Source organism: Parasteatoda tepidariorum, chromosome 6 (assembly GCF_043381705.1).
Source record: "Parasteatoda tepidariorum isolate YZ-2023 chromosome 6, CAS_Ptep_4.0, whole genome shotgun sequence".
Taxonomy (NCBI): domain Eukaryota; kingdom Metazoa; phylum Arthropoda; class Arachnida; order Araneae; family Theridiidae; genus Parasteatoda; species Parasteatoda tepidariorum.
This window is the reverse complement of record NC_092209.1, coordinates 14296581-14323171: the sequence shown is the minus strand read 5'-3', so window position 1 is coordinate 14323171 and position 26591 is coordinate 14296581. Positions and strand designations below refer to the sequence as shown.

The following is a 26591-nucleotide window of genomic DNA, read 5'->3' as shown; positions in this document are numbered from 1 at the left end:
TTATTCGCTAAGTCACCAAGAAATTTGAGAGCCTTGGTTTTTAAATGTCTACCACTCTATAAAATATTTTGCAAGAGGCGTTGTAATTGGCAGGCCTGGCGCACCCCAGTATCTATTTTTATTTTAGATATTTTTATGTTATTTTAGTTTTCTAAAGCAACTTTCTTGATTCTAGCTACTCAGAATTGCAAATGCAGGTTGGCAGAAACGCCTACTCATTGCTCTTCGTTGAGGCAGGTTGTTAATTATAACATCACACACAATGCATAATACGGTGTGAGTTATAATCTGTGTCCTGGCACTTGAATAAAAATGGACAACTTAGAAAATTGTTTTATTAACGTACCCAAGCCAATTAGTTTTATTAAACAGTTAACCAATGATCGAGAAGTTTACAGATGGAAGAGCAAAGTAACCGATTATATGGCTAAATACATTACTTCAGTAATAAAGTGTGAAGGAACAGAATTCTATCTAGGTTTGGTTTTATATGTTTATTTAGACATTTTCATTTAATAAGCAGTTAGTAATCTTTAAAAAAAAATTATTCCACCAAAATATATAAACTAAAAATGAAATTCTGAGGTCAATTCAATATAAGTTAAAGAAATTTAATAATTACTTATAATTAATTTAATAATTACTTTTATAAGAAATGTTAAAGCATATAAATTTTCATATAACTAGATATTGGTTCCTCTTCTGAGCTTAAAATTTTAAGGTTATCTGTCTGTATATATTTAACGATACTGATAGCCGGAGTATGTTATTAAATATTTTTTCTGCGGGGAAACTAGTAATTTATGCAGCAGAGTACCTGGCCGTGACAATTAATTCACGTATTAGACAAATTAATTCATGGCTTAATTAATTACGTAATAGTTTCCTTCATTAAAAGCAGATGACATTATACTTTACGAATTCGCACACGAATAACGAATTCTCGTGTCAGCTATTTATGTTAGTATTTTTCAAAATGATGAAGCATTTAACAAAGCCAAGTCCNATTTATCTACGATGGAATACAAAGCCAAGTCCTCTACTTGTCGTCGTCGTACTAAGTATAGGAGGTTTTCGTGGTTTTCCTCCTAATATAACATGGGTACTCACAAAGTCCTCTTTGAAGACATGTATTGTCTCAAGATCTAAGAGTTCTCTTGTCTTTTATGGTTAAAAATGACAAGACTATATTGATAGCCGTAAATATGAACGACGGGGAAAAATATCTAATCTTATAAAATAACAGTCATTAATTTAAAATTAATATGTCTTTAATTCTAATACTTTTAATATTCACAGTACTTAATAAATGCAATTTTTTATTTTAATATTGAATCAATTTATTTAAAATGCATTAATCAATTTTAATTAGGATAATAATAATTGCAGTCATTTATATCAACTATATTTATGTTAAAAAATAACTAAAAGGAAGAGTTATAAATATATTCTTTTTAAGTATAGATGGAGCCATTAGAGTGAAACCATGTGCATGATATCATTTATTTATTATGTAATAATTAACACGTGTATGAGCAGAACCGTTGCCATCCAGAGAAAGTTTTAATAGCATCAAGATGGGCAGAAATAATTATTTGATAACTGTCAAAGATTAAGTAAAAATATATCGACAAAACCGTAAGATGACATCGATATCAAATCCTTTTCATTTAAACACGTGTTCAGAAAACAAAAGTTTAACTTATTTACACGCCCATAAGCAGAATATTTTCAAATGTTCTGCAACAGGACTTATTAATTTATACAAATTTTCTGCATGCATTTCACTGCGAAAAAAAGTCAACTTTACGTTAAAATACTATATTTTCACTCATTAAAATACAGGATTATACACAGATACACTGCATTATTTTTTAAACCAAGGCAAACATTCTTGATTTGTTACTTTTTCAATCACTTTTGAAGTACAAAATTTGTTAATGACGACGATGATGATGATAAATTATAAAGAAAATACCTATNAAATCCTTTTCATTTAAACACGTGTTCAGAAAACAAAAGTTAGAGTTATTTACACATATCTTAGCAAGCATTCGAAGGTCAGTGGTTATGATATCCAACTACTGACCCACGAAGGCTTTTTTATTGGAGGGAGTTCGATCCTCAGCCGTAATTATACTTAATGAATAATAACAAAACAGATTTAAATATTAAAATAGATTTATAGTTACTTTATTTCTAACATTCCCACATAGATGGCGCCACTACAATCAAATCATGATATCATTTTACTATTATGGAATAAAACATAACGTCATTACCTCATAATATGCAATTTCTCAACCAAATAACAAAGTTTATAAGCATTGGCATTCTTATAAACTTTGTAATAATAAAAATAATAAGTGTAATAAAATAATAAGTCTTGCCACCCTCACAAAAGTAATTAATGAAAATAATATTTAAAAAACGAAACTAAATTAAAAACAGAAGCCGATACTAACACTATAGGCAGGCAGAAATAAGCATTTTCCAGTGGGACAGAAGTAAGCAAAAATAAGCAACACTTTACTTTCCATGATGACGTCACTTCCGTTCGCTATACAACGTGGCATACTACTTACGAGTGTCATTACGGATATTTTTGTTCCTGAAATACCATCAATGATAACATCCTTTTTGTAGGTCCTTTTTCTGGTGAATAGCACCGCCTGAGTTTGGTCGAGGGCAAGTTTCCAATTTTGAAAGTAATTGATTTTATTTTGTAGTCGATAGCTTGATTTTGTAAAGTTTGATTTTGTAGTCGATAATAATGTGGTTATCATCGCAGAAGTCACTCATTCTGCACAAGATGATGCCTTCACGAATTTTGCTCAGTGAGGAGAGTAAACTAATGGGTCGATATCTGTCTGGTTTTGTAGGTTCCTTTCATGGCTTTAGGATAGGTTTAATGACTGCTATCTTCCAATCAGAGGGGAAGTATGATAAGCGTAGAGCTGAGTCAACAATGCATGTTAAATATTTGATCTAGTTAAGTGTGAGGGCTTTGATAAGTATATTATTAATGTAATTTTTACCCCGTACCTTCTTATTTTTAACACATTGCTGGCCGGCAACTTTTCTGAAAATTATCACATGTTCCCGACTATTATTTTGAAAGCGGATGTGGAAGAAAAGCATTACAAATAAGCTTTAATTTTTTTTATTTAACTTGGCCGATCTTATAAATGAGACACATTTCGAGGTATGCAGTCCAAATAATTATACTACAACATTTCCACCATGAAAACAATAAAGATGTTGAGGAAAGCTTGTCACGTTATAAAGTCTAAAAATATTTAAATAAATAACGGGCTAGCAGAAGAACGAATAAAATAAAATAAGCTCCTAAAGAGGGGAATTAAAAAGTTTTTAGCCAAAATACTACTTACTATTTAACAATACTATTTTTAAATATAAAAGATGGGGTTATCCGATAAAATCTACCCGATTTAATTATATTCGAAACTGGGAAAAATGGCATATTATACACTCATTGTAAAATAACAAATGAGACAAGCACACAAGGGCTNTAAAATAAGCACCTAAAGAGGGAAATTAAAAAGTTTTTAGCCAAAATACTACTTACTAATTTCTCTTTAAACAAATCTGTGACGTGAATATCTATTTTTTATAACCTCTAAAACTTCCAGCTTGAGTATTTCGCACTGAATTTAACTCTTTAATAGAAAATTCAGAAATGTATGACAGAAACTACATTTTGTTAAAGAAGGTGGCGGAGTTTTTGCTGGAAACTGGTACTCGTGTCTGTGGGTACAACCGGCTGAGCAACTGCGCATGCGCAGGGCGAAATTTTTTGATGCCTCAGCCAGTTGTAAACAGCGAAAAGTTGCCAAATGTTGCAAACCTATCTCTTTACAACTGGCTGNAAATAATTTTACATCCGCCGTTGGCGGTTTCCAGAAAAGTTATAGAATAATAATAATGATAGTTGAAAATATTTTCCTCAGATGGCGCTAGCTGTATCGCAACATACTAATTTCTCTTTAAACAAATCTGTGACGTGAATATCTATTTTTTATATTCTCTAAAACTTCCAGCTGGAGTAATTTGCACTGAATTTAACTCTTTAATAGAAAATTCAGAAATGCATGACAGAAACTACATTTTGTTAAAGAAGGTGGCGGAGTTTTTGCTGGAAACTGGTATAAACAAAGGAATTTAGCTCCTCCCTTGAAAACGATGTTAGGAAACCACTGTTTTACTGTACAATCCCAACCACAGTCAACACAAAAATGTTTTATAAAAGTACTGGAAATGACAAAGATTTTAATTTTAAGAAATTATGTAACCAAAATTAACATCTAAATAAAATTACCGAATTTATCTACGAAGGAATTCAATTATGCTTTATAGCAACATTTTAAATTTTCTTGCTTGTGCAGAATTGCTTATGTAAGTACTAACGCCTACTTTGCGCTCATTTCGTTATTGATTATGACATCTACATCGTCCGTTATATAATTCATTATTATACTCACATTTACTCTGGCTATTCATTGTGCACAATATGCTATGATCACTCTAATTTCTCACGTACTCAGATATCAATAGTACGGTGTCCGAGCTTTATAATATATTATTGTTTGGAATTCTAGATTTATTAAGTAGGTAAGTAACGATAATTGGAAATAGAAAAATATTCAAATATGTTTTTATTTTAATTACTGGTTAAATTGTGTTATTGGTTAATTGTGTACACTCTGCAACAAATGTATAGCATTTATGCAAATTTTTTAACTTACTTAATTCGGGTAAACGGTGTGTAAACTAATTCCCCCCCTCATTTTAACGAAATATAAATGTAAAAGTTTCTAAATTTTTTACAAACAGGGACAATTAAAGCACTTCACCTAAGCAAAAGTGATTGTTGCAGATTGGCGGCAATTCTATTTTAAAAAGACAATAGGACTGTGTAATTTTCACGCATATTGTTTACGTCATAACAAAATTAATGTTTAGAGGGATTAATTTTCTGAAAAAGTCAGTTAATTTTCTTAATATTTTCAGAGACCTTGCTTTTTGATGAAACAAAAGTTATTAGTTATTTTTTACCTTTTAGTTAAAACAACAAAGGATCTGTGCTATGAACTTAATTTAGAAAATTATGAAATGTTTTTTTTTTCATTTACTGGTACGATTGTTTTCTACTGGTTACTCATGCTTCTTTCTACATAATTACACTCGAGAACAAATGTTTTGTTGCAATTTTACAAGTACTCGATATTATACATTTCGTTTGTGAGGTTTTTTAAATTTAGCGCTAGTTTAGTTTGGAAAAATACAGATGTATATCAAAATGATTTTTAGTAAAGTTTTTTTGGCTGAATATTTAAAAACATATGACGCTAAAATGTCGCTTCTTAAATTGAGATATAGTATAGCCGACTTCCTTACCCACCCTACGTATTGCGAAAATGGAGAAACTTAGTATTCGAATGAATTTTAAAAAAAGTTCTGATTTGGAATTGAATATGATATGGAGCTCCACTTAACAAGTGGTTTATATTCGAAAAAAAAAACTGCATTTTTTGTACTTAAATGGTTTAAATTTATTTTACTCTTACTTTAGAATTTTTCATTTTAAGTACTTTTTCCACAGAAACCATATGAAAAGTGCAATGCGCATTGCATCATATGAAAGCAACTATACTGTATTTATTTCGTGGCTACTCTAAGGTGGGCATAATTATTCTTACATTTTTATTTTATTTAATGTGCTACCAATTTCTTAATGCTACAATTCTTTGTTATCTATTTTTTAATGCTATTAATTTCTTAGAGCTACACATCAACTTAGCTAAATTAAATGTACACTACCCCCCCACCAATACCAGGATCACGAATTTATAAGCTAATACCATCGATTTCGCCCTTTATAGAAATTTAAATTACCTCATCAATACTAGTTCCTTAAATGAACTCTGTTCTGATCATTTACCTGTTAAGTTTAGCATCAATATTAATGTCCCCAATAATCTTAATAATAAAATTAATAAAATCAATTGGAATAAATTTAATTCCATTTTAGTTAATTCGCCTCTAGTTTGTTCTCCAGTCGACACCCCCAACCCAATTAGATCAATTTGGTAACAGCTTCACTAACTCTATTAACAAGGCTAAAGAAGAGATTTTCTTTTTTGTAGCGGCTAACAATTACTGCAATGCACCCCCTCATATAAGAAATCTTATCAGAGATAGAAACAATATCAGGAGGTTGTGGCAACAGTACCGTGACCCAAATGACAAAGCTCGAATGAATCAGATCAACGCTAAAATAAAATTAGGAGAGATTTTCGAGCACACAAGCAATCATCCTACAACAAAAATATCAGAGACCTATCTGTCCAAGATAACTCAATTTGGAAAGCAGTCAACAAATTTAAGGCAAAATCTTCAAGCATCCCACCTCGGAAACCTAACAGTTCTGTCATCTTCGATTACAATATGAAAGCCAACATCATTGCTGACAGTCTTGAATTGCAGTTTACCAGTGACCTTGCTGGAAATGATACTACTAACTTAGAGGTTAGAGGAGGTATTAATAATTTTCTTTCTTGAAGCTCTGACCCTGACACCCACACCCCGGTCCCTCTTAGTGATGTAGTTAACTCCATTACGAAACTTAAGAATAATAAGGGACCCGGTAAAGATAACATTAATAATAGACTTATCAAAGCACTCCCTCTTAACTGCATTCCCTACTTAACATGCATTATCGACTCAGCTCTATGCTTATCATACTTCCCCACTGATTGGAAGATAGTAGTCATTAAACCTATCCTAAAGCCAAGAAAAGACCCAACAAAACCAGACAGCTATCGACTTATCAGTTTACTCTCCTCACTGAGCAAAATTGCTGAGTACATCTTCTTGTGCAGAATGAGAGACTTTTGCGATGATAACCACATTATTATCGATGAGCAATTTGACTTTCGCCCTAAACATTCCACACAACATCAACTCATAAGGTTCATTGATTAAGTACACGAAGGATGGCTACACAACAAACACACAGGTGCCGTCTTTCTCGATTTGGCCAAAGCCTTCGACAAGGTATGGATCGATGCACTTATCTATAAATTAATTAAATACAATTTCCTTAGACCACTTATTCTAATTATACGATCCTACAAATCCCACAGAAAGTTCATGGTCAACTGTAACACCTTTTTCTCAACCTTAAGACCCATTAATAGCGGTGTTCCCCAGGGCAGCAAACTAGGACCCCTCCTATTTTTAATTTTTATAAATGATATCCCTAGAGATCCTGGTATTCTGACTGCACTGTACGCTGACGATACAGCCATTGCCTCACAAAGGAAGTATATCAGCGATATAAACAGGAATGCTATTTACCATTTCCTCACCATCATTGACTACATCCAAAATTAGAAACTTGCCATCCATATCGACAAAACTCAGGTGGTGCTATTCTCCAGAAAAAGGACCTACATGAAGGATGTTATCATTGATAACAACTTCTCTTTCAAATGGGAAACGAAGGCCACGTACTTAGATGTCATTATGGATAAAACCATGATATTCAAATATCATTCTAAATTTAATAACATTAAGAGTAAATTCATAGCAGCAAAATGTGCACCTTATCCTATTCTAAAAAAGAACTCTCCCCTCAGCTCTAATAACAGGATTCCAATTTTTAAAATGCTTCTCACCCCCCTATTAACATATGCAGCATCCGCCTTCGGGGGAGGAGCTGCAAAGACAAATCTTAAACTCTTACAGTGTACTTATAACAAAACCCTCCGCAATATCACAAATTCACCCTGGTATTTCAGGAAAAAAAATATCCGTAATGATACCTGCACGCGTAGCCTTTTTGACTTATACAAAAATAGAATTCTTTAGTATTTTCTTAAGAGCACTGGACACTCCAATCCCCTTATTTGGTCTTCTTCTAACTACGACACAGATGACCCTAAGTGCAGGAGACCATTTTGCATTACTATAAAAATCTTCAAGACATCGTTTGAGTCGTATTTCTGATTTTTCTATCCCCCTGACTGGCTCCTCATCTCCTCTATCATCATTACCCTTTTCCACCTTCTTGGCTTGGCCCAATCCTTCGCGGAATTACTGCGGCTCATTCTGATTCAATTACTAATACAATTCAATTACTAATACTTCTTATGCAATCACTAACTGCTTTTTATCAATAATTATAAATAAAAAAAATAATAAGTAATAATAAATTACAAAACTTTTTCTTTAAAGAACTAATGACTATATTTGTTTATTTATGTTATTACCTGTCTGTGTTATCCCTGTTCTATCTTTTTTCATCACAATATTATTTAACTACCTAACATTAAGTTTACTAACCCAAATAATTTTAATATCAATGGCCTTTGATTCAGTTTGTAATCATATAATTTACGGAGGTGGCCTTTTTGGCCAGGTACTCCGGTGCACCAAATATTTGTTTCCGCAGTTGTATAATTGAATGAAAGGCTGTCAGTATGTATTTAATAAAACTAACAGCCTGAGTAAATAATTATTTTAATAAATATTTTTTCCTCCTGACATGCATCTTGTAATATAATGTAATGAACTGAGCATGATGTCATAATTAGTAACCATAAGAGTAAAGAGTAGGAGCTACCTAGAATTGCAAAAGTAAGTAACAACGCCTACTTTTTACTCACTGCCTTACGTTGATTCAGGTCTCAATTATATTCAATTTCCTATCGATTTCATCATATGTTCAACCAACTGGTTTCCCATGCATGACTCTCCCCTTCACATTTGGTGATTAGCTACTCCTTACCCCCCAAATTTCACTCCCACTTCAAACATTCCCCTATTATATGCCCCAAATATCCGACGAATCAGATAATGCCTCATTGAGATTTCAGCTATGTCCAAATGATACATGGTATGGTAATATGTTTCCAAAATCTCCAAATATATATTTTAGAAAATTACCAGACTTATTGAAAAAATTTTCTTTTTCATTATTTAATTCTTACATTGTTCTATGTTATTTTTCACAGTCAGTTCCATACTCAACCACCCTGTACGGACCGAGCGCTTCCGCGGCGGCCGTTTCCAAGTACAGTGCTTCAGATGCCAGAAGTTCGGGCACACCCAGCGGTACTGCTCAGCCCCCGAGCCTGCATGTATGAAGTGTGCGAAAGCGCACTTCACATACATCTTTCAATTTTCTTTTTGAACTCACTAATAATACATTTTTGTCTTAATAAATTTTTCGCTAAATACATTTTTACCTAGTACATTTTTTACTAAAACTATGTTTATGCCCGACCTTGTCAAACAATGTCCAGTTAAATCTCTAAGAACTTCAGAACTATTAACTATTTGTGCTATTGAAAACTATTATAATTACTATTTTAACTCCTGAAAACTCGAAGGTATTAATTTAGCCGCTGATACTAAAATTGGCTTACAAATTTTAATTATTTCGTTAGGCAGAAATGTTCGGAAAATGATTTTCTCGCATGACTTCAGCATTAGCTATTGTTACAAATAAAACTGTAGACTGTTCTGTCTCAACTTATACTGCACATTCAATTATTTTTTACTAGCTCAAAGATCACAAAACTATCTGAAACCCCGTGTTTGCTTTGTTTATGTTTGTGCTTTTAAAACGCGTTTCTATAGAGCAAAACAATTTTAAATGAATAATAATTTAAATAAATAAAAATATTAAACTAAAATTTAAAATCAATAGATAAAATTTCTCTTTCGTGCAAATCCATAAAAAGTCTGATATTAAAATTGTATTTCATTTTAAAATTATATTATACGATTATATTATAAAATTATGTTATAATATTCTTCCGAATGTAAAAATGAATTAATATTCGTAACTTTCGAAATTAAAAATAATTAAGTAAATAACAACAATTTTGCAAAAACATTAAAGAACATAAGAATATTATTCAATAAAATTTTAGATTACTTTGAATTTTCGATTTCCTAGAAATGTACTTTTAAATCGTTACTTTTTTTGTTTAGTACTTGTACTTTTACTTGTACTTTTTACTCGTTACTTTTTAAAATAAGAACTTTTTACTTTTTACTCGTTACTTTTTTTAAAAATACTTGTACTTTTACTCGTTACTTTTTAAAAGTAACGTTGCCATATATGCTTGCCACATAGCGAGTAGTTATTTTCAGGTCTAATAAAGGGGGTTAAAGGGTTTAGCAGTTTGAAATTTTTCTTTAAAAAATATGTAATAGTTTGCTTGGCCATGTTTAAGCTAAACTCTTTTTGTTTGTATCCTTTTTGTTTTCTGCAACTTGTGTTGCTCTTTTAACGCATTTATCGACACCGAAATTCACCCATTTAATTTCATTGTAAAGGATAAAACAATTTTTTAAAAATATTTTCAAATTAAATAGTTAAAGTTTCAAATAGAGATTCAATGTTTAATGGTTTTAATTTTTTTTAATTCCTCACTTTATGAGCACGCACATTATTGCGCACCTCATCACGCATCCCATTGCGCACATCCTAACCCTTTAACTAAACAGTGGTTAGATTGTCATTATTCTTCTGATTCTCCCCGAGCAGCGAATATAATGAAAGCTGACGAGGCTGGCGGCCTGCTCTTATATGTTAAATGTCCTGTATTATGTCCTATATGCTAATAAATGTTTGTTAATCTAGTTATGCTCCCTGCCTTTTCCCATATTTTGAGGGCACGGCCTATCATCCTGTATTCCTAAAGAAAAAAAAAAGACGATATCCCTAGAAACCTCAAACTGGCTGTAGAAAAATATAAGAAAGACGTTCTGCATTTTATATCGATGAATTCCTATAATTCATTAACTAACAGACGTGTTGTGTTAATCAAGCAATAATTGAAGTCCTTCTACAGATAATAAAAGACGATACGCTAAAACAATATTAAATTGACAGACTGCACCCAATACCAAGGTAGGCGAAAATTAACTAAATTCGTATTCAGAATTCTTATATTAAATAGAATTGAATTCAAAAGATTAATAATTTTAAAGAGTTCCAATTTCTGCGTTATTTTGATTAGAATTGTTTAATTCTTAAAATAGAGAAAGTAAAAAGGTCATCAGTATATTAAAAAAGAAAAAAAAAACTAGCCTTAAACAAAGTAGACAAATATGTATAATGTATATTGTTTATATTTGCGATGGATCGGCAAGTTAAAATTCTATCCGCGGGCCGGATAAAACCTTCCGACGGGCCACAGTTGGCCAGCGGGCTGTAGTTTTCAAATCCCTGCTCTAGAACTTCCAGCTGGAATATTTCGTACTGAATTTATCTCCTCATTAGATAATCCAGAAATGAATGACAGAAACTAGATTTTGCTAAAGAAGGCGGCGGAGTTTTTGCAGGACACTGGTATAAACAAAAGAATTTATCTCCTCCCTTGAAAACGATGTTAGGAAAACACTGTTTTACTGTACAATTCCAACTACAACCGGGAAAATTTTTGAAATTGTTTCGTGAAAGTGCTGGAAACGATAAAGATTTTAATTTTGAAAAATTAAGTACCCAAATTTAACATCTTGATAAAATTACCAAATTTATCAACGAAGGAATTCAATTATACTTTCCAGCAACAATTCAAATTTCTTTGTTTGTGGCTTTTCGGAATTACACATGTAAGCAGTAACGCCTACTTTTCACTCATTGTTCCATGTTGAAGTTCGTTATTTGTTATGACATCTACACCTTCCGTTACATGATCCTCTCTGCGCAAAATTACATTTATTATTATATTCCATTACTCAGGCCATGCATTGTGCACAGCGTACTACGAAGTACAAATCTGATTCCTCACTTTCAATTCTCCACATACTCAGTCATCGATCGACAGTAGGTACGATGTCCGAGCTTTAAAATATATTACATTTGGAATTCTGGATTTATAAAGTAGGTGCCGAGCGTTGGAAACAGAAAAATTATAAAATATGTTTTTATTTTAAATACTGGTAAAATAGTGTTCACATACATGTAGTTTCATACCTGCCAACTTTTACGCATTTGGCGTAAAATTTTATTTTTATATTTAATGTGGTAGTAAATATATACTATTTTTTCTTTTAAAAACTAAATTTTTAACTCATTTTAATCATCACTATTCTTAAAAAAAATTAAGCATATATATTAATATGCGTTACTATCATGATAGGCAGCTTATGCTTTTTCAAATACAGCATATTTTTTGTTAAAATTGAAATTTTTATTCCATTTTAATACCACTGGGAANTGTATACTGTGATATCTCCGTAACCACAACTGAACAGAAACGAACTGCGCATGTGTAATAAGTCAGTCAGTCAGTGATTTTTTAGCGAGTAAGTCGTATGAGATCCTCTCCTCTCTTCCATAGAGTCATGAATGAAAATTTGTGTGTTTTTTTATTTTTGTTACGTTTTAATAAGTTGTTTTTCTTTATAATCACGTCTGTCTGTATGTTTGTTGAGAAATACGTTACAGTACTTTCATTATGAGCCAAATTGAAATCAAATGTATAACACCATCCAACAATGTATTGTGTTATTAAGCGAAGGATGGTGACATACAATTAATTATTAAATAAATGGAGTTATTTTCTCGCTGTTAAAAAGTTTCATTTTTCTACAATAATACTTACGAAGGGTCCATCAATACCAGCTATGTCACCTTCGAACAAATCAGGATTTTGCAGAGCTGATCTAGCCACTGAAATATAATATTCACGAATGCAGTTATCGGTTTTACTTTATAATAATCCTTATTCTTTCACCTAAGACATTAAAAAAAGATCAAGACAGAATTTCATCGTAACCGTTAAAACACATGTTTATTCATCACGAAAATTTAATCTGACCGAGCGTCTCAATTCTATAAAGACGCTCTTAATTTAACAAAAAACAAACTAATCGTTTACTTTGATGGCATAATCTGATATGTTAATCATCAATAAAATATCAAATTTCAATATTACGAAAAGCACTTAGACACTTTTGGCATCAAAAGAATGTTGTTGTTGCTTATCCTCATAGATCTGACATAAGTCAGATCAACTCCAAAAAGTTGTTGACAGCCAGAAAGTCAATGACAAGAAGGGGTTTGGAAGTTAAATCCGCCCTGGATAGTCAAACATAATATGTTTCGGTGAGACTGGATGAACACAGCATTTTTTACAAGTCGGGTAAATGTACCACGTTCGAATGTTAGACATTTTAGGTGACCAGTTGAGAATCTGGTAAAGACAGTCTGGGAGCTTCGATCGTAATTTATTCCCAGAAAGGTGCCAGGAGATGTTGCGGTGTACCATTGGTGGGTAGGTGGATTTGACCAGATTAATTTTTGTCCATATTTTTCATTGAAGTAAAGTTCTTGCTAAATTAGTGATGACCCGGTGGATATATCTTCCTCACTGCCCTCTTTGGACAATCTATCTACTATCTCGTAATGGAATCCATTGGAGAAGTACATCATGCTGCTCAGAAATCTTTTTCGTCTTGAGCAGGATAGATATACACTAGTCTCATCGCTTGCAGAGGTTTTCATCCAGAGTTTTCATCCAGAGTTTTTTCATAATCACAAAAGAATGCATGAAATCGTAGTTATGTTGTGATATATATTTAGGTTGTGATGAATTATTGGGAGGAAGAGCATTGCTTCTACTGAATATTTGGAGTGTCTTCTTTTGGAATTTTAATTTGTTTTGTACGTACGATGTCTGAGGTTATATTGAGATTTAATATTAAGCCCCATCGTTAACTTTAAAATGGTACTCCGGATATTTGATGTCATTGAAATTATTCAATGAAATTATTCATATTGAAATTATTCACTACAATATATTAAAATGTGTAAGGGGCATTGTATTGTATTGTTGACTTATTCCTCTTGGTCAGCCGCAGGCCAGACCAAGTCAATGAGCTTGAAAGTCTTCAGGAAATCAAATACAAGTAAGGGACCAGAGGTCTTTCTTTTCAAGACCAAGACAGTGTAAAATGTGATCGGAAGAAGCCTGTGCAGAGTTACACCTCGTGTACGTTGAATAGGTCTTTCGCCCAATCTCAAAAGAGAGACACCTGATGTGTCCACTTATGAGCCTACTTATAGTGGACTGTATGGCTCTATCAGCCCCTATGGTAAGTGCCCCATCAGGAGTCTCTCCATTATAGTATTGTATTGTATAAGGTGTTAGTAATAAGACAGACAATAAAAAAAAATTCATTTGTACAAAAAGTCTGGTAAAAATAATCTATGAGGAAAAGTTACCAATGAGAAAAAAAGGTAACTGAAAAAATCAGACACAGAGACCTACTTTCTCTGAATCAACATATCTTTTTTCGATGGATTAGGATTTTCGCTCTCGAAAATATAGAAGGTAGCCGCAGTCTGGAAAATATGGTCCCCAGAGTTTGATTAGAGGAGTCGTTAAAAGTTTAGACCGAGCCGCGATAGCTCAGGTGATAGAGGGTTTTCCTTCCAATGATGTGAGCCGGGTTCAAATCCCGGCAATGACTGGGATACGAATTCCACATCCGGCTTGCACCGACCACAGTGCTGACGTGAAATATCCTCATTGGCAGACGGATCATGGGTTAGAGTCTCCTTGCCGTCAGGCTAACCGCGGGAGGTTCTCGTGGTCTTCCTCTCCGTGTAACGCAAATGCTGGTTAGTTCCATCAAAAAGTCCTCCCCGAAGGCAAATTTCTCCCAATACTTGATCCAGGATTCTCCTTGTCTTCTGAATAAGGTTCAAAATTACAAGGCTAAGGAGTTGAACATTAGTAGTCGTAAACCCAAAAATCAGGACGGCTGTTCACAATATCATGATAAAAGTTTAGACCCCTTAATGTTAATTTTACTTTTTGGGTATTTCGCCATATTTCAAAAACTTTCTGAAACGAATTTTAAAAAAATTACACAAAATTATAAAATACATTTATTCAAAGATAATTGCATGCTAAAAACTTATTTTAGTAAATATTTATTACTTCAGTTAATAGTCGAAAAATCGTTGAATTATAAGTTAGAACGTTTTTGCATCATTTTATAGGATGCAATTTTGCATTGCAAAATACAAAATGTGTCAAAAAGTTTCTGAGAAAACAAATTTTAAAAATACGTTTTTTTATCCAACCTTTTTTGTTCAAATTTTGTATTTCGCCATGTAAAATTACATTCTTTTAAAATGTGAAAAATTTTGTACCTTATAATTCAGAATCTTTTCGATTACTATTAAATAAAATAATAATATATATTGAGTAAAAATTAGTTTTTGCATGGAATTATCTTTGTATAAACAAACTTTATAATTGTGAGCAAAAATTTTTCAATTTGCATATAAATTTCCTGAGATATAGCGAAATATGCAAAAATTGAAATTAACATTAAAGGGTATAAACTCCAGATTAAACTATGGGGATCATATTTCAGCTTACCCCTATATTTTGGGTTTCAGAAATTCAAATCCGTCGAAATAGTGGCATGTTTAGTCGAAAAAAGTACGATTTTATGTCTGCACTAATTAATAAGCATATATGAGGTCACCTCCTCAAATCTTTAAGATTGAGTCTTAGAAGGTGACGAATCATAGATCAAAAGTATTCAGGGTTTTAATTTGAGTACTGTACATTTTAATTAATACTGAAAAAGAAACCTACAGATTATTTTCAATCATACAACTAAACTTCTACATAGATTTATATAAATCGGTTAATTGTAGTGATTATAAAAAAATACGATTTTGTTTTTTCGATATTCATTAGTATTTTTAGTGATTAAAGATAAAATAAATATTGAAAGCTTATTAGAATAAAAAACGTTTATAGTAAATAAATTAAAAAGCTTTAAATAATTCTGAAAATGTGAGAGAGATATTTTAAACAAATTTAAAATTATCGTAATTTATAAAATAAATTAGTTTCTTTTTCATTTCAAAATAGTTTCTATCATCAGTTGACAAATTATTTCTTTAGGGAAGCATTTCATGATTTTAGGATAAAAAGTACCGGCACCCAGCCAGAGCACCGGTACTTTTCGCTGGAATTTTATCCTAAATTTTAGTATTGTGCAACTCTCCATTCTAAACATTTTAATAAATTTACTGTTATAAAATATGAATGAATGCTAATGAATTAGAACATTACCTTCTTCTTCCTGTGGACTTAGCTGAATAACTTCAGCCAATGCAACGGCCAATAAACCGACAAAAAACAGTCCGGTCCTCATAATTGCAAGTCAAGTGTGGATATGAAGTGATAATGAAGTGATTTGTTTCCTAATCATATTTAATATCATGGGAAATGCCTGCTGCCATTGATTAAATTAATGCAAGTGTATGCCTTGATTCTCACTAATGTTTTCAGTATAACAATCGTCTACTGCATAAGATAATGGATATTTGATGTGTTAAAGACTGTTGACCGCCGATGCTGAAAATACATTGAGAGTATTTAAATAAAAAATTGCCGAACGAATTTTATTACAAATTTAATGTTTTTCCTGCAACACTATGGTCTTGCATCGAATATTTATAACTGAAAAAACTTGCTAAATTTCAGGGTGCGTAGCCAAATTGTTCAACAAAAAATAAGCACCTTTTAAGCACTCAAGAAATATTTTTGAGCACTTTAAAAAAATATCATAATCAGGCATTGTTGGAAAGTTTTTGACAATTGACGGTTTCATCTTGTTTCAACCACCATGTAGAAAAAGGGATAAAAAAATTTGGTCATTGTTTTTGACAATTGTCAAAAAATCGTGAAATTTCGAATCATGTAAAACGAATGGCGTTTTCATACGCTACGGACTGACAATAAGCCGAAATAGATTGGGGTTGAATGAATTGTGAAAACGTTGAATAGAACAATGTGAACTAAGTCTTTTTGCATAATTCGAAACGAAAATCAACACAGTAAAGGAAAAATATCATTTTGAAAAAGGGAAAATTAAGCACTTTTGAAAAACATCCAATGAAAAAAGCACCTTTAAGGGCATTTAAAAAAAGAAAATCAAAAATAAGCACCTTTAAGCACTTTTTAAAAAAGCTACGCACCATGAATTTTTCGTCAAATTCATGAATCATTTATTGTAATAAGTTCAATATTTTCGAAAATATAAATTTTCCAAAATCTGGTCATATATTTGTGCTAAAGCTTAACCTTTCAGGGATGGCAGTTGTTCCAGTTTTTTTTTTTTTTGTCATAAAAGTATTTGGTGTATAAAAGCCATTTTACGTTACGTTTAGAAACGTATTATATTGATTACAAAACATACTTGGTATTACGAGAAATAAATACTTTCCTAAAAAAAAAAAAAAGACTTAGAATACAACTGTTATACCTGCCATCGAATTGGTGTTAATGCGTTTGAAAATGCAGAGATGCCACCTTGCTCCGGACAGCAAATATATATTTTCAAGTGGTAGTTTATCAATTGTGATTCTTGGTTTAATTAATTCAATTTAGTAGATTTTTATCCGCCATTACTAAATAATACGTAGGCTTATATAGTTCACCACATTATAATATTATGTCATGCTATACCTCTTAAAAAACAAGAAAAATTAGGCAAATATTTGCCAAAATTACTAGGTAGTTATTTATCATTTTTTTCAATTATTTTGGCGTGTCCGGAACAGTTGGCATCTCTGGAAAATGTTCAGATCTGCTTGTTCCCCAGATTGAATTTTTTTTAAAAAAAAAAAACCATTGCATTTATAGCTTGCTTAAAATGTAAACTGCCTCCTAGCACTTCTTTTCTGTATGATGTATAATTATTAAAACAATATCAAAGCATGCTATAAATGGAAACAATACCACAGCAAAACCGTTAAATGATTCTAAAGTATCTCAAAATTTAGATTATCCAAAGAATGAAAATTTTAATTTAATAAATTTCGATCGAATCAAAATATTTTTTTTTAAACCAGAAAATGAATTTGTATAACTAAAAGTCAAATAAAACACGTTTTTTTTGTAATTCGTAGTTTAAATCAAATCTCAATTACTCTGCAATTCAGCTTTAACTATCTAGGTTTTTGACTTCTGTAAAAAAATTTAATTAAAATTGATGCAGATTTTAAAATACCTATCTATTCCTCTTTGACGTTTTAAATTGATCAAAATTTCGCGATTTTTAAAGGTTACTGAAAAATAGGAATTAAATCTTCTCTACTGTCCTCTATAATTGAACATTGATGGAAACTGTTTTGCACACCTGCAAAGGTGTTTGTCTTAATAAGGGGGGGGGAATTGTTATTTAATAATTCATATATCAGTTTTCTTGATTTTTGATGGCAGTGTTTATAATTGCAAAGATTCGATTGCTCTCACTTATGTTAGGTATTACTGGATTTATAAAATTGTACACACGAATAAGCAAAGTGACATGTTTTTCTACCCCCCAAAAATAACTGATCATTTTGGTGTATTTTAATGTATTCTTTAAATACTCCCTGCTTGTAAAATAATATTCTTCACTTTTTAAAGCGAATATAGTTTGACAGTTATAATTTTAGTCAAGTATAACAGTATGACAAAAGAATAATCCAATAATATTCAAAATAAGCTTTTAAAATGAATTTAAAATGCAGCATAAAACAAAATTTAAGGCAAACCTGGGAAAACATTCAAGCAGCATAAGCCAGCAAATGGTTTTCAAAAATATTTATAATGGCGTATTGAACTTAAATTGAAATAACGACTTTTACGTGGGGGTATTCTAGTGGAAACTTTTCTGTAAATAACTTCAACAATGCGCGTTTGTGCCCGATGCCTCGTTTGGAAATAGAATAATTTCGTTTTTACTTCAGAAAACAGGTGGAATATAGATGATTTACCCTATACCAATTCATATGATACTTCAGCATATAAAATAAAAATATCAGTTCACTCTCGTACGCTCATTTCAAAATTAGATTTTAATCCTCTTTTCAAAGAGCGTTGAACATGCGTAAATTTTATTATTGGTAGGCAAAACCCCAAAACAAGTTCTCGTTAGCGTTTGTCAACTAAATTTTAAAGTCTACAATTAAAGTGGCTCTGAAGAAAATTTAACAACGTTCTAGTTGCTCGCGTAAACATCCTTTTTGTTCTCCATCGAACCAATCTCAATCAAACTTTCAAACTGTAGCAACTCCACAGGTTTCATAAAAAAAATTAATGTGGCAGTCCTTTATTTAGCTTATGAATAATTTATATTAAGGCACAATATTAAAATTCTATATTAAATATATTATTAGATATTAAAATTCACATTTGTGCTTTCGTTCAAAATAAAAAGCTGGTGAAANAAAAACTTATAAGATTGATGCTTTATTTCAAATGGGAATTAATTTTCTAATCAATAAATGCTATTTCATATCTTTATTTTCGTTATACTTATAACAATTAGTTCAACAATTATTGTATTTTGGTTAATTTAATTTTATTCCACATACGAAATATCCTATTAACCTACATTGCAATTAGATAGGAATGACAGACACTTTAACAAGTAAAAGTAAAAATTTGTAATTTTTGTACATAAAACCTTTATAACTTATAAACTTTCAGTTTTATCGTCCAGTAGCTTGTTTCATTCTATCTAGCGAGGAAAAAACTACATCTGAAACAATACCTCGTACTGTGCATTTATATTTCTCCAGGGATTTTCATATGAAGCTAACAGAGATCTCCAAAAATGACTTCTTACTTAGTCATAATTTTTTTGAAGACTAGTCCTTTTGAATGCCTTTTCAACCCCTAATTTGACTATGTGATTGGCAGAATGATTATAAAATGTCATAAAAAAACAATATTAAAAAGTTGCATTTTTTGTTTTTTTGTCAAATGATAGCAAAAAATATGTTAGTTAAAATGAATTTTTTTTTAAAGTATGAAAATAATGCACTTAAATGACATATAATCCTTTTTAATGTGTTGTCCGTATCAATATAACAAAAAGGTCACACATCTTGTAATAATATCAAAACATTGTTAGCGTAAAAATAACACAAATAAATGTTACTCTTGATTCTACGAGTAAAATTTGACATGAGCGTCATAAATTGTTTATTAATGTACTAAATAATGAAATGCTGTACTTATGCAATCACTATACATTGTCCGATTTCAAGGCTTTTTCTTCGGCTTCAATCCAGGCCAAAATTTGTCTCTTCTCTTCAAGAAATGCTTCTTGTTCTTTCTTTAACTCTTCGTGGTATGCTTCCATTTTACTTGCTATTGTCTTCTGACAGTATTCTTTAGTTAGCCTACGCAAATCCCACTTTTTACAGTACCTATCTACTTTCAAACCCAACTTTGGAGGCGTGAAAGAGAGATCCAATTCCTTCAGAAGCCAATTGAATCTTGCTTCGTCAATTTTACGCAGTCTGTTCAGTTGCCCATTTCGCCTTTGGATCAAAATTAGCAGTATTTTTCTACTGATTCGAGTTTCCTAGAAAAATTTCAGATTTATTTGCTAATAAACATAATAGAGAAGAAAAGAAAATAGAGTTGAACTAGTTTACAATGAGAATGTAACAACAGTAGAAATCAGTTAGTTAAATCAGAGGACTCATTAATAAACCACAGTTACCTGAAATTATCAATGGTAAAAGCTACAGTGCACAAGTTTTATTTAAAAACTGGGTAACCATTATTAATTAACCTTCAGCCAAATTTTGGCAATTGTTCAACGTGCAACAGCTAAAATTGTAAAAAAATTTGATTATGCACTATTTATTAAAATATAAATAAATTCACGCAGGAAAAACTTGCATTCTTTTTTAAGTAAAAGAGCCTTTAGTTCAGAAATAGCAGAACTAAAACTCAAGAATCAAGATTTGGTATCACACTGTAAGTTAACTGTAACACTAATTCATTTTCCCTCTATTAGCGATACTGCAATTTGTAGGGAAATTTTCCAGTATGCATTATGAATCTGAGATAGTGTTAAAATCAGGGTAAACAATAACACTTAGCAAAATTCTCTCTAACAAATTTTATTAGAAAGGTGAATTTTTATGTTAAATAAACAGAGACATGAACCCCCTGGGACATTTCAAATTTATATATAGAGCAGGTGTAACATATAATGGTTGGCGTGAAGGAAAACGGAAAAAGGATTTCCACATTATATGGTCAGATGCAATGAAACACAGAAAATTGTGTAACTTAAGTACATAGTTATTATGAAGCTAAATTGGTAACTTAAGTGCAACATGTAATATAATAATGTTATATTTCTAAATACCACATTGTCTTGGGTGAAGAAGTTTGAAGAGACTGGTAGTCTGTCAATAATTTAAACAAGTCATTGTTGCTGAACTTGCATTCATTAATGAGTTGTGAAGGCAAGAGTCTAATAATTTTAAAAAGCATTTACATGAGTGCATCCATCTTTCCAACACTATTATCAAAAAGTAAACTTTCTAAGGTTGGTAAACATCAGCATGTTTCATTGTATTTATAGACTGCCTATACAACTTCCATTCTCCTGTTTCCTTTGATTATGCATTTGAAAGGTATCAATAGTCTTGACGCAATCCTGTTCACCCTTTTCTTAATTTGTACTTTTTTAAATTCATGTTCGAGCTCTGGGCAATATTAAAACCTATTCAAAAATTATGTACTAGTTACAACTTTTAGAGCAAGATTTTTACCATCCCTGCAAATAAGTGCAACAATAGCTAATTTCAATCAATTCTTATAATAATCCTGGTGGCAGACATTGAGACAAGCAATATCTGATGAATTCAGACTTGTCTGTGACCTTAACAGAAAAGACTATTTTCATGTAAAAAAAAAAAAAAATTGTAAGATGTATTGATGATCAAATGATGTAGACTATTTTAATGTAAAAATAGTCTAATGAAAAGACTATTTTTATGTAAAAAAAAAAAAATTGTAAGATGTATTGATGATCAAATGATGTATTAGTGTAATACAATATTTGCTATCATGTGTAAAATAAATTACATATATGAAGTAAAATAACAATTTGTACATCAAAACATTTATGTAATATATAAAATTTAAAAAAATAATATTTTTAAAATTAAAAATCTGGAGTTTTAGGAGTTTAGTTTATTATTTCTTTAAACTTATTTGTAGTTTGTTTTACAGTTTAAGATTTTAAAATTGTTTAAACTGTTTCACTAACCACGAATCATTACCCCCCACCTTTCAAGAAAATCTTTATTGTTCTTCATTTTAAGTTAATAAAACAGGGTAATAAATTTAAGGAATTTTTAAAGACTTTTCAATATTTTAAAGTCATTCAAATCATGTCATTATATAAAAATTAAAGTAAAGAAATAAAATAATACAGATACAGTTAAATACATAATTACAGATACAGTTCAGATAATCAACTGAAATTTTGCAATTTTTGTTTTACAATGTAAAATTGAAATGTTTCTTCATTACTTAAGCAATAAAGTAGGAAAAACTTATGAAAAACATTTAAATTTTTTTTATTAAAGTAATTTAAGTCTTTTGAATGGCAAAATAAAGACTTTTAAAGGCAAAAAAAAAAAAAATTTACAATTAGAAACTTTTCAGAGACTTTTCTTAATGTAAAATTCAAAGAAGGGGGAAACTTGTAAAATTAGTTACATTGAGTTGCAAGATGTGCAAAATAATATTTAACTTTCAACATTTTATTTATTTATTACTTTAATTTATTAACTTATTATAACAAATATTATTCTATTAATTAACATATATTTTGTTATTTGCTGAGAAGAAACAAATTTAAAATTGTTTTTTAAAAAATGTGTAGGCGCAACTGCACAAATGCGAATATGTAAATGATGTGACATCTTGTTACTAGGAATCGCATATAAAACAACCCAAAACAGGAGTTATTCTTGTTGGGTTTTTTTCTCGTTTGTTGAAAATTTCTTTTAAAAAATGGTTTTTAAAATAAAGTGGCTAAAAAACCAACAGCATGCTTAATAAGTGCTTGTAAAATATTTAAAAACATACAGATTTAAAAATATAGATTTAAAAAATGCAGAAAAATTACCTTTCTATAAAATTCTGCATGATGTTCATAAAGAGATCTGATTTTAATAGTCTTTAAGGCAACTGAAATTTTAAATTTATAAATTCAGAATTAAACATGTTATATTTTACAGCATTTAAATGTAAGGCACTATAAAAAGAAACAGAAACATCAATATACTTTTAACTTCAAGTGAATCAAAATCAAACGGATGGCCCTGGATTCTCTTCAATAAATCTCTTTTCACTCTTTCTTTTCTCTCCCCCTCTATTTTAAAAAATAAGTAATGCAAATAGTTTCAACATTTAAAGACAATTTATTTCAAACACAGAATGTTACTTTTTTAATAAGTATGAAATTTCTTATTTATACAGTAGACTCTCAAGTAACTGATATGATAGAGAAATGTTGGTTTTAGATAAGCAAATATTTCGCAAAATTCAATTTATGCAAATCTTAAAATAAATATTGAAAAGACTATAGAAAACGTAAAATTAATATACAATGTGACATTACATAAAAGAAATAGAATTAATGTAAATTTCAATGCTGTATTTAAATATATAAATCTATATAAAACAATAAAAATTAACGGAAATTTAAATTAACTGAAGATCGTAGAACGAATTTCAAATACAGTGGAAATGTTAGTGAAAAGAAATATTGTTCAATACATTCCTGCAACTTTCACCTTCTTTTGTTGGGGCTTTTGGTTATGATCCAAAACATAATAGATAAGTCAACCACAGTTCATAGAAAGCCAGCTATAGTTTAATCATTTTATAAATTTTTCTCATAGTTAATAATTTTTTCTTCTATCTCATCAAATATTTAAATGATTTTAAGATAAGATAACCAAAATTAATGAACATTAAAATAACAGGGATTATGCATGCATTTATTCTGCATGAAATAAAATTGAGGCTTACAACCAAAAATGTATTTAAAAGACAATAGAAATGTAATATTAATAAAAGAAAGCTATTAGAAAACAGTAGCAATTAAAATATAAAATAGAGAGAGGAATTCCATGATGAACTTTTATTTACTTCTGGTTCAGCAGCATTAATTCCATAATTGTTTCTTTCTCATTTGTTTGTTTCTTTTTTTTTTTAAAACTATTCAGATTTTATGAAAAAAAAACCTGCATTATCTTTTAAAGCATAAAAGTTTTTTCAGGTTTAAACTTTTATTGAGGAATTAATTTAAACCATAATTAGTATAAATTTTTCAATAAAAAATAAAATGAACCAGAATACAAAACAAATGTATCAGAAGAAAACATAGATCTCAACATTTTAAAATATAGGATGAAATTTTTTTATTTATTTATCAGCGAAAAATACAGGGTGGTTAAAATTAAACGCACAGTACTCAGAGGCTCATAGCTCCGGTTCTACTGGATGGATCGGAATGAAATTTAAAAAATACGTTATGTAGAACATGCATTTGAGGTTCTTGCAATAAAAAAAAGTTGAAATTTTCGACAAAAATTTCAAAGTTCGACGACATTTTCGGCAAAAATTTCAACCTTTTTTATTGCAAAAACCTTGAGCGCATGTTCTACATAACCTATATTTTAAATTTCATTTGAATTCATCCAATAGAGCCGGAGCTATAAGCCTCTGAGTGTTTAATTTTAACCACCCCGTATTTAATCAACTGATTAAGGTGAAATCTGTAAGCATACCCTCACCCCCTAGTCACAAGCCAAGTTGTAGTAGGTCAAAAGTTTTTTCTTAGTCCTACTTTTTAACCCAGTCCTAGTATACTTTTTGTTGAGGTAAACACACATAAAAGAAAAAAAATTTCTCTACACACATCTTTAATTATTTCTCACATTATTATTACTTTTTTGGTAAAAACTTAAACATTAGAACAAAGACATTTTCTTATGAAGCTAAATTTGAAAATCAGTTTAAATTTTTTAAAGACAAAATTCAAACTTTCTTTCAAAAAAAAAAAAAAAAATCACCAAATCTATTTCATTGCATGATTGCCTAACAATGTTGATTGCTGTTTTATTTGCAATTAATCGATTTGATATTTTGTCTTAAACATAAGTAATACTTTTTTTCCAGTTTTTTTTTTTTTTTTTAAATAGAAGATAAACAGAAAATGCAAATATATTCAATGTAAACTACAGCTTAAAGAAAAGAGAAAAGCTGCATATAAAATATAAAAGTTTATCATAGATTACCTTTGATGCTGTGGCAATGGAAAATGTTCGCCTCACAGTTTCATTTGCTCTGAAATAAAAAAGACAATTTTTTTTCATAATGCTTTTTTAAATCACCTTAAAAAGATATTTACATTATTAAAGAGAAAATTTTTTCTTTAAACTTTATCTGTTCATAAAATTAATACTACATATCAAAACAAACATTATACTGATATCAGACTATTGACACAATTAAAATCAATAATTGGCACCTATGCCAAAAACAAGATTGTTCCATGCCATAGTAAATAGATGGTTGGTTCAATAGATGGCTAAAGAAAATTCATGATGTGAAAATAACAGTTTTAAGATTAACAGAAAATTTGTAGAGCATTGTGAGGAGACAGTTGAATAAGGTGGATATCTCAACCAAGAAAAAAATAATTTAGTTAAAGTCATAGAGTCTTAGTTTCATGGTAATGAAATTAAACATTTATATGTAAATGCCAAAATGAATTCAAAATTCATCGAAACTAAAAAAGAGCATGTTTTCCACTAGATAATGGAGAATATACTAATCAAACCATAGATGCAAAATTTTTGTACTCATTCCAATTAATGTTCATACTACTGCATTATTAAAGCCTTCTTGTTTAGCCAAGGAGGTTTGCAGTCATTATACACCTTCCTCTTCGACATTTACCTACCCAGAACATTAAATCTGAAATTTCCAAAGAGTGAAAGAATCCCCTGTCACTGCTGATATGCAGGCAAAGAGACAGGCTCTACGCTTGTTTTCAACTTTAATGGAGTCTCACGATGGCATTTTTAAGATTGGCAAGTTGACACACAAAGAGTCTCCTCGTTCTTTGAGGGTAGGAAGATCTTTGCAGTTTGCTCTAAATGCCAAGCTCAGCAGGCCTCTGCTGAACACAATCTGGACTGCTTGGGTCTTTCCGGGGAAGACTTACACACTTCTCCCCTTCTGGTTCTTGATTTTCTGAGAGTTAACGGTCTAATGGACCTTGTCTGACTTCGTCAGACCATTAGAAGATAAAGCCACAACAACATTCTTGCAACAGCCTTTAGTGAGTCAAGGGTAGAGAAGGTTAAGACTTTGCAATTTTGTTATCTACAGTATGGTCGCAATGTAGTCGGTATTACCCACTAACCACCTTACTTTCTAGACAAGTTGGTACAAATCAATCTGGTCGGATAGGCTTCTAGCCTACACAAGGAATCAATTTACAAATCTTACGAACGACAGCTCTATGCTTGAACCACTGGGCCATTCTGACCTGCCATAGCATTGTACAGGATGCAATAAAAAAGAATCCAGGAAAATAATTTTTAAAATAACTTTACTAAAATAAAATAAATTTACAAAATATAACAAATAATAATCAGAGTGGATTTTTATTAAGAAACAAATTTAATTGGT

At 30.6% G+C, this 26591-nt stretch overlaps 1 protein-coding gene across 1 annotated transcript in view; it reads right to left on the bottom strand.

Annotated features, from left to right (window-relative positions):
* Positions 1–19897: 19897 nt before the first annotated feature.
* LOC122268235 (28S ribosomal protein S15, mitochondrial) overlaps positions 19898–26591 on the bottom strand; it is a gene marked incomplete in the record, with an annotated part of 7471 nt that continues 777 nt past the window's right edge. Inside the window, 3 exon segments of the mRNA XM_071182007.1 lie at positions 19898–20436; positions 23011–23072; positions 23170–23248. Of these exon segments, the coding sequence (XP_071038108.1) occupies positions 20095–20436; positions 23011–23072; positions 23170–23248 (483 nt within the window).